The sequence below is a fragment of the Halichoerus grypus genome, chromosome 13 (genome assembly GCF_964656455.1).
Source record: "Halichoerus grypus chromosome 13, mHalGry1.hap1.1, whole genome shotgun sequence".
Taxonomy (NCBI): Eukaryota; Metazoa; Chordata; class Mammalia; order Carnivora; family Phocidae; genus Halichoerus; species Halichoerus grypus.
The window spans coordinates 22,255,120-22,270,465 of NC_135724.1; the positions used below are offsets into that span (position 1 = coordinate 22,255,120).

At 42.2% G+C, this 15,346-nt stretch overlaps 1 protein-coding gene across 2 annotated transcripts in view; it reads right to left on the reverse strand.

Annotated features, from left to right (window-relative positions):
- The window catches only part of DCC (DCC netrin 1 receptor), a 1,153,179-nt gene extending 1,150,610 nt beyond the window's left edge, over positions 1-2,569 (reverse strand). For both annotated transcript variants that reach the window (XM_078060292.1, XM_078060291.1), the window contains exon 1: positions 1,823-2,569. In XM_078060292.1, the coding sequence (XP_077916418.1) occupies positions 1,823-1,913 (91 nt within the window). In that variant the 5' untranslated portion in view covers positions 1,914-2,569. The remainder of the gene's footprint in view (positions 1-1,822) is intronic.
- Positions 2,570-15,346: the final 12,777 nt, after the last annotated feature.

Genomic DNA, 15,346 nt, shown 5'->3' on the forward strand with positions numbered 1-15,346 from the left:
CCCCTCTCCCTTCCGTGGGGGTGTCCCAGACCGCCTGAAAGAGCGCAACTCTTGTCTTCTGTGAAGAAGGGTGCTCCCCGCAGCAGTCTCTAGCGTCTAGCGAGGAGGGAATTTTAAAAAGACACCTATTCATTATAGCAAGGACGGCCCCCCCCCCCCCCACCTTCAGAGGGAGTAATTGCCGAGGACAAAGCTGGGGGCGGGGGGGGAGAGAGAGAGAGAGAAGGGAAACGGGGAGGAGGGGACCGGCCGAGAGGGAGGAAGGGAGGGAGCGCGGGCTGCCTGTCGCGCAGATGCGGCTGTGGGCGCGCGCGCGTACACACACACACACACACACACACACACACACGCATGCACACACACACTCACCCCTCTCGCTTGCTCGCTCTGTCTGGCCAACGGACGGACACACACACACACACACACACACCCCTCACTCTCGCTCGGCTCGCTCTCTCAGGCCAAAGGAAGGTGAGGAGTCCCGTTGGTGTGGATGCGCAGATTCCGGCGGAGGCGCCAGGATTTGGGGAGCCTTCTGCTGGCCCCGTGTTTGACTGAATCCCTAGCTACCCGCCGGAGAGGCGCATTCTCGACTGGGTTCGCAACCCTGGGCCATGCAGCACTTAGCGGGAACAAGAAAGCAGGAGCTGCAGGCTCCCGGGGGGGCAGGGCGCTTTGCAGTGATTTACATTCCATTCCCTGTTAATTTCCAAGGCGTGGGTTGAGGGCTCTTAACCAACGCTCGGCCCCTGCCCGGAGGCTCCTCTTCTTTCGGATAAAGAAAAGGGAAAAGGTAGTTTCCAAAGGGATTTGAATGCTCAGTCAGCTGCTCCCCTCTCCTTCCCTGCCAGGTCCGCCCCCTGTATCCCAGTGCCTATCTACACTTGTGGTGAGGCCCGGCAAAATGAATGGATGTTATAGTAAGTCATTTTGCTCTTTTTCTTTTCTTCTTTTGCCCGTGAAAGCCCCCAGCTCCGTATTAGGAGACTGCAGCAGCCCTGAGCATCCCTCAGATCCTTTCTCCTGCTATAACCCAATCCAATCCCAGTTTTGACATTTTTAATTAGAAACTGCGCTTGCCAAATGTCAGGGCCAGGGGGCTGGTTCCCCGGAATATCAATTATTTGGAGTTTGGAAGTATCCTGGAGATACACGGAGACTTAGCTTGCTAACTGTATAAAATACAATAAAATAAAACACACCTCTTTCCTCCTGGCAACTCTGTGCTTTTTTCGGCACCACCGTCCTCTCCCCCAAAGTACCCAAACACATTAGCTGTCCCTTTCTCGGTTCTCAATCACCAAGGCTAAAAATCCAAACCTGAGACTCACATAAGCACATACAAACGACTCAGCCCCACCACCTACATTCTGCACAGACTTCCCCAAAGCACCCCGACGGATGACCTCCCCTACTTGATCCTGTTGCCCCAATTCCCCTTCCCTTGGTAGGTTTCCAAGGCTTTAAGGATCCAACCCAATTCCTTTCAACGACAGCCCCATCACCTGCCTCCTCCCTGCCCCAGTCAGTCAGCTCTCCAAACCAACTCAAGTATTTGCAAAACGAAAGATGCAAGAAGCACAAGATTTAAAAGAGCAAAGAGGCACCCCTCTCCCCAGTTGCCAACATCCTCCGCCCCCATGGGGGAAAAAAAGTCTTCCAGTCTTTTATCATCGGTGAGGAAATGGGGAGCAGAGCTAGCGCAGATCATCTTGCTCTTTCTTTCTCTACCCCAATGCTAATACTCCCCAGATGAAATTAGAAGGGAAAGGGGGTAAGTATGGGGGTGGGTGCGAGGAGAATAAAGGAAAGAACCTCTTACCGGTGACTTGAAGATGTGCGCTGAGCAGGGTAGCTCCGAAGAGTACAAAAGCCAGCTTGGGTACCCGAACACATCCAAGACTATTCTCCATATTTCAGCCAACACCTTCGGGGCCGGAGGTCCTGGGCAGCGGCAGCACTCACACACATGCACTCACACACGCATGCACACATGCACACACACGCGCCGAGCCCCTTCGGCTTCCTCCTCCTCCTCCTCGTCCTCTTCCTCCACCTCTTTCTCCACCTCCCCTGCGCCTCTTCTGCCTCTTTCCTCGTCCACTGACAGAATCAGCAGCCAGAGGAGACAGCAAAAAGTTCCATTTGGTCCAAGAGATGCCGAGCTCCAGTAAAACCTTAGAAAACTAACTCAAGGAGACAGAGGGAGTGAGAGGAGGGAAAACCGCTCTCCGCGGGGCTTGCGAGTCATCAATAAAGAGAATATCCAGAAGGGACCAAGAGGAGACAGAAAGCAATCCTTTGGTGGGGCTGTGCATTAAAAGGTTGAGGCTGGTTCCCTGTCCGTGGCTGGGTAAAGTTGAAAAAGCAAAATCCTCATGAGAGCTGGGGATGCTGTTCGTTTTTCCTCCAAGAGCCAAAGGGACCGAGGGAGGAGAGGCAGGGGTCTGCGGGGTGGAGCGCTCTCACTTGTTACTGGGGTGTCCGCCAGCGGTGTGTGAGCTGTGAGTTGGAGCCGTACTATCCATTGATCCAAAGAAGTGGAGGGCTGGAAGGGAAAATGTGGAGACCGGAGGGAAATGAACTGGATCAGGCAAAGATTCCACGGGAAGGGGGTGGGGGCAGAGAGATGACGGCGAAGGGAGAAAAGAGCGGTCGGAGGAGGCTTTCAGCAGCTGCCTTCGCCTGGTCTACATATCAATGAGCAGGGATGCCCTCTGTGGGCAAAGCGTGGGAAGTCACTTTTGTCAATGGAACCAGCGAATGTTCGGAGTGTCTGGGGTTTTTCAGCTATCCCTTTTGACATTCAACCTTTGGGAAATTATTGTTATTTGACGGTAAAACCAAGGCAGGTGTTTAAACTGGGTCAGGTGGCCAGGGCATTTACCTCCTTCTCTCCTTTCAGCATTATTTAAAATAGAATTTTTTATCTGGAAAGAATCACCTACTCCAACTCCCTTACCAGGACAGATGGGAAACTGAGGTCCAGAAACACACAGGACAAATGCCAGACCACTGTTTTCTGACAAAACAGCTAGGGTCCTCTTTTTGTAAGACATCTTATTTAGTCTGTGTTCTCCTCTCTGAACACATTTCAGTGCTCTACTCAACAATTTTTAAAGCATTACCATGTTCCAGGTGCCCCATTAGATCCCATGAAATATAGATATGAGGATTAATAAGACTCAGTCTCTATCCTCAAGGGGCTTGTGATCAGTTGGAAGAGAGGCATAAATGGATAATTTTAAAAATCATGATAAATATGATGGTCCATCTAATGAGGAGGTGTTCTGTTAGAGAGAGTGAACAGTAAAGCCCTCTCAGGAAATTGTTTTAAGCTGACTTTCTTTGCATATATCATCTCCATTGCAGGACCTCAAGCTCCTTTGAGAGGAGAGGTCATATGTCATTCATTTTTGGCTCCCCTTGGATCTAGCATAGGATGTATAATACTACACACGCTAATATGTTTTTGTTGAATAAGTGAACTTACAAATTAATGAACCTGGCCAGGAAGGATGATGATAGAAATACCACTCTGGTAAAAGTTCTTCTGAGGAGCTGTTCAGCTGCAGAGTCTCTCCACCACTCGCTGGAACTCTATGTGACCCCCAAATTTCTCAAAACACTCAACGCTTCCCTTATCAGTGGATGAAGTCTTTGGAGGTGCAGGCTCAGGGTTTAGAGCAAGGATCCTTTACTGTGTCCATGTATCTTCCTGCAAGGCCCATGCTGACAAAATTCAGGGAGCTCATGAATGTCCCGAAATTTTATTTAAAAAAAATGATAGACTTCTGTGCACATATTCTTTTTTTACCCCCTGGGGAGGGAATCTTTAGCTTTCATTAGATGCACAAAATTAATCCAAGCCTGTCCCCTGCCAAAACAATAGAAAGAACCACTGGATTAGAAAGTATGGTATGAGGAAAGAGTTGCAATCTCTTCCTGAGAGAGTCATCCAGTCCTCTTTCTCCTCATCAGTAAAAGGATATACACAAAGAGTAGGAGGGTAGGAAACAAAAGTGGTTATTGCTGTTCAAATTCCTTTAAATGGACACTGCTCAGTCTAATACAGTATGACTAGTGATTAAGTTGCTCTTAGCTACAGTCCTTGACTCTGGTACCCTGAGTAGTCCAAGCCATCTGTCCATGGACCAATGAGCTTCTAAAAAGATCATCAGCTTCTCTTCCTCTTAGATACTCATTTGGTTCCACAACTAGCCTCTGACAATTGCTTGTACCTGCTTTCTCAGTATGCCCTCCTTCTCCTTAAAAAGATGATTCCAGCTTGATTTCAGAGTCTCCTCTTGTAAACACTTCAATATTCTCTGATTCATAGCATGGTGATTTATACTTGAGAGACACAACACCTCCTCATTGCTCCTCTCAGAGGTGCCAGACCCACTTCCCATCTAGCTTCCTTATCAGGAAGAAAGGAGACCCAGAAGATGAGACAGGAAGAGGAAAGAAATGGAAGCCATAGGAAATAGGTTAGTATAATTAATCCTCTTCACATGGCCTTTATGATACTTGGTGCTTTGGGTCCCCTTCTGGGGTTTAATCTGGTAATAAAACATACAGAAACCCAGACACACTTTTCAGTTCTGAAGGCAAATTAATCAATATTTACATTTCTTCAAACCACAAGGACCCTAAATTATGTGTGTATGTGCGTGTTTGGGGAGCAGAACATTGCAAACATTGATTTTCTGAGATTAGCCCAGGAGGATGAGTCAAATTCAAGATCTGTAATTCCTTTTAAGATTCTCATTATGGAACTATATTTCTTGTCCTACCTTAATTCAGAAAATTATCTTAGTCAATTTCTATCCTTCTCCTAATATAATAATCTAAATTTAAAAGGTACTCTCTGTAACATGTTTTAGAAATTTATTTGCAAAAACACTAACATCTCGTCAAATGATACATGTTTGGCTATGGATTTCACTATATTGCAAATCAAATCATGTGAACATGACAATGTAATAATTTACCATTTTGTCAGTTATTTAAGAATGCTAATTATTATATTAGACTTTGAGCTATGTAATACCTCTATGGAATGTACAACTATAAAGATGATATGGTCATTGTCCTTCACTAATTTACAGTCATGGGATGAAGGGATGTATTTTAGTTGACATTTTTTTCCCCCTCAGAATCCATTCTTCCTTAACTGGTAACAGGTCTACCTTGTGCTGAGGGTGCTCCTCCTCCACAGTCTGAACTGCAGAGTCCATGAAGTAGACCGTGAGTCCCTTTAGTCATGCAGAGTAACCTATTTTTCTGATCATGTTGACAAATTCAGAGCTGAGTCTATCAGCTAATCAGATCAAAGGAGACATTTTCTGGGGCTTCTAGAAATGAGAAGCTTTCTGCCTCTCATAAGGGTACTGCCAGGAGAAACCTCTTTCCCTCTGGATTGTGGAAGCATATGAACTTTACAGAAGGTGCTAACTGAGGAGAAATACTAGAGCTTCCATCAGACCCCTGTGAGAGACCTGTGGTAGGCAGAATAATTTCCCTTCCCTTCCCTCCAAAGATGCCCATATCCTAATCCCTAGATTGACCTCCATAACTGTAAGGTAATATATTTGTATTGTTTTAAGCCACGAAACTTGCTATAGTTCATTTTGGAGCAAGGGGAAGCTTATACAGATTTTGCTACCATGAAGTGAGATACTGCTGTTAAAAAAAAACAAAAAACAAAACAAACAAACAAAAAAGAAACTTAAAAATGTGCAAGTGGCACTGGAATTGAGCAATGGGCAGAGGCTGGAAGAATTTTAAGGAGCATGACAGTAAAAAACCCTCGATTGCCTCGAAGAGTTTGTAGGTAGAAATACGGACCCTAATGGGGCTGTTGGTGAGGGCTCAGAAGGAAATGAGGAGTATGGTGTTGGAAACTAGAGGAATGAGCACCCTTGATCTATAGTGAGAGAAAACTTAGCACAGTTGTGTCCTACAGTTAGCTGATGAATTTGGACATTAACTGAAGAGATTTCAAAAGTCCTAAAGATGGGACCTGATTTCTCTGTGCTGCTTATGGTAAGAGAGAGATTGAGGGGACAACCATTAAGCAAAAAGAAAAGGGACTTGTAGATTTGGGAAATTCGCAGTCGATCTAGATCGAAGAGACAGTGAAATTAAGAGATTGCTGGTCAAGAGAGTATGCTCTGGAGAGAAAGCTAAGGGTGTGACTGGACAACCTTTTGCTCGTGCCTCAGAAAGGTCAAAAGGTCAGAGTATTCAGACATGGAGGGCTCTTTGAGGAGACTAGGCACGTGACTCACGGATCCTGTCAGCTATTTCAGCAGAAGGCAGGAGTTGAAAAGAGATCATCCAGAAAAGATCTGCAAAGGGACGTTTTATCCAATGGAGTAAATTCTCAAGACATATGGGAGACCAACAAGTTCCTGAGAACATTGTAAAAGGGGAAACTGCCAGGTTGGATTGAAAGGGACAGAGAGAAGACAAAATGAAAAAGGCTCTTAGACTTGGAAAACCCCATACAATCCTAGAAAACAGGCCAACAAGGATGCTCAGCTGCAAAGATAGCTTACCCTTCATGGAAAAAAGGGAAGGACAATCCCAAGGGCAGAGATAGGAACCTAGAGGGCAGAGCCATGGGCCTGGAGAATGGAGCCAAAAACCATAGATAATTATTCCCAGGCCTTGAAAACTAATGTTACTTGCCTAGCTGGATTTCAGAATTGCTGAGACTAGTAACTCCTTTTTTCTTCCACTTTCTCCCTTTTAAACAGGAATGTCTACAAGTGGTTTCCTATGCCCGTGGTACCACTACATTTTGAAATCCGAGAACTTGCTTGCTAGTTTTACAGGTATAAAGAGAGCTTCCCCCATATCATGGATCATACTCAAAACTCTGACCCAGATATGGTTTATTATATTTGAGACTTATGAGTTGGTGATATTTAGATGAGATTTTGGACTCTGAGTTGATGACGTATTGAATTAAAAATTGGGGGGATCCTGGGAAGGGATTACTGTAGTCTGCATGGGGATGAATGTGAATCCTTTGGGGCTAAGGGGAAGACTGTGGGAGGTAGAATAATGGCCCTAAAGACGGCCACATCTCAATCCCCAGAATCTTGTGAATATGTGAATATGACTGCATAATGCCAAGTTCGGGAGGCTGAAAGTAAATCAGCCTGAGAAGAGAGGGCAATCTGAGGAGGAGCACAGTAGGGGAAAATCCCAATAGTCAGGGAATCCCAGAGGGCCGGTGCTCTAAAAACACCCAACATTTCTGGCCTCAAATTTTCCTAAGGTGTAAAAAGCACCTGCAAAAGCGATAGCTGAATCAGTTTTGTTTTTTTTTTTAATCCTTGAAGAATAGGAGAGGCATTTACGCCTGAAAAAAATAGATGTGTTTCCTTGATTTACATGAAAAATGGAAAGGCTATAGTTATTTCTAACTACGGGCAAGTGAGGTTGAAATCAGTCTTAGGCAGGAGATGAAAATTAATGATGAAATACATGATTTATGAATACTTAGGAAAGAATGTAAGATTACAGGAAGCCAGCATGGGTTCACTTAGAATAAATTACTACAGATTGAAACAGCTGGAAAATATTACAGACAAATCATATCTGGATTTCAGTGAGGCATTTTACAGTGTATTCATGGTAACTGTTGTAAATACCTAAGTTAAAGTTGGATAAAACCACAGTAACTCATACTGAGGTGATTATTCTCCTGTGACTTATCATAGGGTCCTGCTTCCCTTTGCCCCCAGAGCATATGTGTTTTAATTGATGCCTGGGAGAGAGATGTCAACATGCTTAACAAATTAGATGGTGATATAAAACTAGAAGGAACAATATATTTGTGAATGAGCTTTAAGAGATTCAAAAAGATTTCAGCAAGGGAACAGTGAAATTAATCTAAAAAATTAAAATGAGTAAGAATATTCTGTAAATAGGGGCGCCTGGGTGGCTCAGTCGTTAAGCGTCTGCCTTCGGCTCAGGTCATGATCTCAGGGTCCTGGGATCGAGCCCCACATCGGGCTCCCTGCTCCGCGGGAGGCCTGCTTCTCTCTCTCCCACTCCCCCTGCTTGTATTCCCTCTCTCGCTGTGTCTCTCTGTCAAATAAATAAAATCTTTAAAAAAAAAAAAAAAAAAAGAATATTCTGTAAATAAATAAATTCTGTAAATAAAGCATTGGAAAGAAGGATTTTGACTTCAACTGAATGTGTGTGGGGAGGGAAATGAGCATTTTAACTGACGTTAAGCTTGATAGAAGAAAACCGTATGATGCCTCCACTGAACATCCCAGTGTCATGTTAACGTCACACTAGACACAGCGGTATATCAAAACTAGGGTGGTAAATACCACTCTGCTGTGCACCCAACAGTTTCCCTGCTTAGAGAGAGCTTTAATCCAAAATTATATGCCCTCCCTCTTTATTTTTTAAAATTACCTCTTCTGCCTTTACCATCCTGTAAATGTGGATGCCTTCCATTGAGTTTAGAATTCAAGAATCCCAGTAAATACACCTATTTTATATTGTATTAATATTACATATTAATTTTAAGTTAATATGATTGATAATAAATCATATAATATTTAATATATATTTAATGATTTGGATGCCATTACAAGTGGTTAAAGTCCAAATAGACTCTATGAGGAAATAAAGCTAAATAGAAAAAAATGGCGTTTTATGATCATGTCCATGGAACAAGAATGGATGATAATGTGTGCCTCGTTATCACTCTGAGAATAGACTGGGTTTCATGTGGAATGGAAGAGGAGTGTGCAACCACCATTTATATGCCCATTATGTGCCAGGCTTTATGCCAGGCACTTTAAATGTATTGTCTTGTTTAATCCTCATAAGAACCTTGTGAAATACCGTTCTTTCCATTCACAAATGAGAAGCCTGAAACTAAGAGAATTAAACCTGCCAGCCAACGTCACACAGTTAACACATGCAACAGCTCAAACTTGAGCAGGCCCTACTCCATGGACGCCCGGGGAGTCTCTCTGCACTGCCCCCCAGCCATATACAAGCAAGTAAGGCTGCCATAAAACCAGCTCCTCCGAGAGGCATTGTGTCTTCTCTGTAGAGAGCAATACCTTCCTTAAGTATGGGCTGTACCTTTGCAGTCGTGATCTCATGTATTTTTGTAAAACCCTAACTAAAGAACTCAAGAAGAGTAGAACCCTGAATAAATTCTGGTAATGGCGTGCTGTAAGAAATGGTGAAGAAAATTACCCTGGGATCTGGGAGATGCTGGGCTCAAAATGCTCTCCTGCCAAGTTCTTAAAATGGCTTGGATGCCTGAGCATTAGGAACTAGAAGGGATCTCTTCACATCTTTTCAGCCAATAGTCCTTAGCCTCCAGATAGCTGCCCGAAGGGAGAGCAGGGCTGGTTCCATCTCAATAATTGTCTTCTACAAATTATCTTCAGGAACATGGGTAGTTTTTTTTTCTATAATAACCCATGGCAAGGGAGGAGAGGAAAGAGCTTTATTGATTTCCAAAATGGGAAAGGAACTTTCCCTCTATCTCAAAAAATAGCAAAAGCAAGTTCTTTTGCAAGTAGAAAAGTGTCATTTTTGCAGTTGAATACTCTTGAAAATTGGTACTTTGGTACAACTCTATTCCCCGGTACTGAGGGAGTTCTCCTTCTGAGGCTGGTAAAACTGCCGCAGAAATAGCCTATTTGTTGCTACAGTGGTGAACCACTGAGGTTTAATTGAATAATTTCCTGTTTCTAGTTCTACCATGTGAAGTATTGCAGAAGGCTCAACTGCTGGCCTTCATCCATGAGAAAACTTGTGATTTTTTTTTTTCTTGTATAATGAGGGCTCTCTCTCCCCACAACACTGAGAGTTCTTAGAGAAAAAGAAAAAGGAGACAAGTTCATTTTTTTTTTTTTTGAGGTGAGGACGTAAAGGAAGCAAGAGAAACTTGAAAAGCCTAGAAAGAAAGGCTGACCTCTGTATCGGCTAGGAAAAGTAACAGATAAGACAACAGGGGAGAAATCACATTCCTAAGCTGCGATGAGAGGAAAGAGAATTGAAATATTTATGGAAACATCATTGTCATCAAACCAAACCAATGAGGGGAATGAGGGAGGAACTAATTTTGCCCAGTGATTTTTTTTTTTTAAACTAACATGAAAATATAAGCATTTTAACTTCTACATACAATACTGCCTTTTGTCATGAACATATTGATTGTCTCCAGATCTGCTTAGTTAGTAGTTTGGAGTAGTTTCATGCTTATTTCACAAAAATGTGAAAATGTGATTTTTTTTTAAGTTGTTGTTTTAAGTAATTTAAACTAAAAGGCCAATACAACAATAGAGTTTAAATTGCCTTTTGTAACCTTCTCAACAGCAGGAAACGTGTTTTAAAATATTTTCCTTGGGATATCTGGCTTTTCCCCTGAAACAGATGGAAAAATTCTTCACGTAAAGATTTTCTCAGGTTTTAAATTAAAGAAAAAAAGCAAGAAGAGATGGGTTATCTGAAGACAATATATGTATACAATGAACTAAGGTGTAGACCTTAAAAATGATGCTACAGAAAAAAATACTTAATGTCATGAGACTTTATGACATTTTAAGTGAAAAAAAATCCAAATGTAGAGTAATGTAATGATCCTATTTTTCAAATATTCATCCCCCACCCCCCCAACACACACACACCATTCTAGTATGGTAGAAAGAATGTGGACTTATGGATTAGTGAAATTTAAGTTCAATAATCCAATCTAGCCACTAGATGACTTTAAAAAAGCAAAATCTGAGCCTCCATTTCCTCCTCTATAAAATAGAGATATAAATATGCTCCAAGCATCACTGTGCTTCCAGTAATTACTCTACACAATCTCTTCTCAATAAGCCAGACTGCATATTTTGAAGTATAAGTCAGATCACAGCACTCTGTTCAAAATCTTTCTGGGGGTGCGTGGGTGGCTTAGTTGGTTAAGCGTGTGACTCTTGGTTTTGGCTCAGGTTGTGATCCCAGGGTCGTGAGATTGAGCCCCACAACAGACTCTGCACTCAGTGCAGAGTCTACCTGAGATTCTTTCCCTCTCCCTCTGCCCCTCCCCCCATTCTCTCTAAACTAAATAAAATCTTTAAAAAAAATCTTTCTGTAGTTCTACACCTTATTCATCTTACTCAAATCCAATATCATTTCACATAAAACTCAATTCTTCTCAACAAAGTGGCTTTAGAGAAAAAATACCTCAACATAACAAAGGCCATATATGAAAAATCCACGGCTGACATCATACTCCATAATGAAAAACTGAGAGCTTTTCCTCTAAGATCAGGAACAAAAAAAAAGATGTCCACTCTTACCACTTTTATTCAACATAGTACAGGAAGTCCTAGCCACAGTAATCAGACAAGAAAAAGAAATAAGAGGCATCCATATTAGTAGGGGCCAAGTTAAACTGTCACTGTTTGCATATGTCATAATACTGTTTGGAAACTGTGAACACTCCAGCAAAAAACTACTAGAAATAAACGAATTCAGAAAAGTGGCAGAATACAAAATCAATACCTAGCAATCAGTAGTGTTTCTGTAAACTAAAAACAAAGTAGCAGGAAGAGAAATTAAGAAAACAATTCCATTTACAATTGCTCCCAAAAGAATAAAATACTTAGGAATAAACTTAACCAAGAAGGTGAAAGACCTGTACTCTGAAAACTATAAAACATTAATGAAAGAAGTCAAAGATGACACAAATGGCAAGTTATTTCATGTTCATGGATTGGAAGAACCAACATTGTTAAAATATCCATACTAACCAAAGTAATCTATAGATTCCATGCAATCTCTATCAAAATACCAATGGCAAGTTTTTTCCAACAACTAGAAAAAATAATCCTAAACATTATAACATTGCACGTCAACTATACTCAAATTTAAAAAGTTAAAAAATACAAACCCTAAATGACTATAATGACTATAAAGACCCAAAAGATCTGTACTTCCCTTCTTCACTGTCTGACCCTGGTTGGTAAACGTCCCTCACCCAGTGCACTGCTCCAGCCACTTGCCTCCTGCAGGTTCTGAAACGTACAGGACACCCTCCCAACTCAGGGGCTTCGCACACATTTCCTGTCTGGGACAGTCCTCGCTAGATATCTGAATAGCTTTTTTTTTTTTTCTTTTTTACCTCTTGGGCTCTTTGCTCAAACATCACTTTCTCAGAAAAGCCTCCCCTGACCTACTTTCTTACAAAGTTGCTGGAGGAAGAGTACAATTTTAAATCAGGAGATTCTTTTGTGTTCTTCATTTTTTTTCTCCACCCCATCACTTCTGCTAGTTATTGCTCACTCATCCCTCAGATCTTGATTCAATCATTATTTCCTCAGAAAAACTAACACTGAGTAGATCAAATTCTCCCATTACACCCACTCATATCCCATGTCCCTACCCTTCATTGCACTTACCACAGTGGTCATTTTATATTTAATGTTGATTAATGCTTGTCTATCTCACTAGACTGTGACCAAAATAAAGATACATTTTTGCTCACTATTATATTCCCAGCAGTGGTATAATGACTGGCATATAACAGGTGCTCAATGTGTACTTTCTGAAGGGATGAACATGTTGCTATTGTACACAATGGCCATGAAAGGAAAAGATCTGATGATCTGGCATCCAGGGTTTCATCCACCATTGAATCTTATCTCAGCAGACAGGGTAGAGCCAAGTCAGAAAGAACAGCCCCAGCATAGCATCTTGTGCTCAAGCTGTGTCCTGGAATCAAGACTGAGCAGCTGGACTGAGCCACAGTACAGTCCTAGTAAACATGGGGAGGTCATAGTCATCACTAAAGATTGGACAGGGGATGGTGACGAAACCCGAAGACAGAGATTAACCCCTGAGACCCAGTACAGGTGGGAGGATCCACGTAATAGAAATGAAAATGGTGACATAAAATGCAGTGTTTTTTAATGCAGCCATCAAAAGTGTTTAGGAAACTTTATTCACACTCTGGTAAAGTTCCTATTATTTAATGTAAGTAAAAACACAGGATCTATAACTATACATATACTATGATTGTTGTTGTATAAAAATTACACACAAAAAAATAGGAAACATGACAAAATCTTATCCAAAGATATCTCCCTGAGTGATGAGGCCATGAGGGGCTTTCCTTCTTTTCATTCTTCTGAATGCTATACAATTAACATGAATACTGTTAAAGTCAGGAATATATAAAAGTGGAGTGGGCATCTGCTGTTTTTGCTACATACATCTATTTATGTTTCTTCAGACTGCTGACACGTCATCTCCCTATGAGGAACCAGATCTTCCTCATCCTCCTCTCAGGATGTTCTTCGGTACAGTCTCCACCATGGTGATGTATTAGCAATGTGACTCTGATCCACACAGAGGAGATGCACAGACACTGTGCTTAACAGAGCGGGTGTGTGTTTCCACTGGACTTGAGCTAAGAGAATGTCAGGCCTGGAGCTGCTGCCCTTTCATGAGGAAGAATCTGTGGAGATGGGCCACACATGGAGGGAGAGCATAGCTAAAAGAGAGAGAGAGAGAGAAACACAGTCCTGGTAACATCTTCAGAGTGCTATGAAATTGAGGCAGAAATGGTCATATCCCCAGACTTTTCAGTTACTTGAGCTATCCTGTCCTTCTTGTTTATTCAGTTTCGTTTGGGTCTTCTTGCAACCAATGAAGTCATGAGTAACGTGGGAAAATGGGATGTGCATGGGTGATGGGGACAGGCTGGGACATGCACAGGATGAGGCAAGCCTTTGCAACTGCCATGGCTCTGCCTACCACATAGTTTGGGCCTTCTGAGGAATCTGATCGACTGTGAGTGAGTCAGTCTGAACACCACATTCCAAGGGCAAATGACACAGTCCCACACGCTGTATCAGTCATTGTGGTCTCCCTGAATCAACAAAGCGCAAAACTGTGTGTTTTCTCTGAATACAAGTATTTCCCGTTAATAATGTCCTCTTCCATATTTACAATACAAAAATCTCCCAGACATTATTTTGGTTAATACGAATGTAAAAGTAACTTCTAGGGGCACGTGGTTAAGCATCCAACTCTTGATTTCAGCTCAGGTCATGATCTCAAAGTGATGAGATGGAGGCCCACACTGGGCTCCGCATTCAGCGGGCAGTCTGCTTGAGATTCTCTCTCTCCCTCTGTCCCTCCCCCACCACACACTCTCTCTCTTTAAAAAATAAACAGTTACTTTTTTTTTTTTTTAAAGATTTTATTTATTTATTTGACAGAGACAGCGAGAGCAGGAACACAAGCAGGGGGAGTGGGAGAGGGAGAAGCGGGCTTCCTGCCGAGCAGGGAGCCCGATGTGGGACTCGATCCCAGGACCCTGGGATCATGACCTGAGCCGAAGGCAGACGCTTAACGACTGAGCCACCCAGGCACCCTAAACAGTTACTTTTTTAAAAAAAGATTTATAAGGATGTTGATAAAATAGTTAAATTCTACTTATGTAATCTGTGATTTTGGAATCACATGCATATTTTAAATGACAAAGAATAAATGATATATTCATTTAGAAATAATTCTTTTCCACTCTCATATTGTGCAACCGCACTCAAACTCTCCACGGGCATTCGCATCGGCATCTGTATTTTCATGGGAGGCATTTCTCACTCAGAGTCACCACCATTTTTTCAGAGCACGTCATGTTCTCATCCTGTCGAGATGCAGCAATTTCAAATTTATTTATGGGTATCCCAAACCACAAGTGGCCATTGCCATAGCATTGGGGCAATTTTATTTGTCCATTCATTCCAGAGCTGTAGAAATGATGCCTTCATAACATAGCCACTTTCAATATTGCTTTTGTAAAATGATCGTTAAAGGGTTGTTTATGATTACCTGAAATACTTACAGTCTTGAAGGTATAGCCTCAGGAATAATTACTAACTCTGGTGCTACTTTTTTTTTTTAACCTTACAAAAACTAATTATGTTAATAACCTGTTTAAACATACAAAACTACCATTGATTGAGATCAGCCCAGACCTCATTTTTTAAAAACATTTTATTTACATATTTATTTATTTGAGAAAGAGAGAGAGAAAGAGCAAGCACGAGCTGGGCGAGGGGCAGAGGGAGAAGCAGAAGCAGACTCCCCACTGAGTAGGGAGCCCTGACACAGGACTCAATCCCAGGACCCTGAGATCATGACCTGAGCCGAAGGCAGATGCTTAAACCAGCTGAGCCACCAGGTGCCCTAAACCCCATGTTTTTAAAAGGTGTTTCATTATTCATAACAAAGTAATAGAGGAAGTGCCCCTTAATATCTTCAAATACAGGGTAAGAGAGAACTTTCTTAGTAA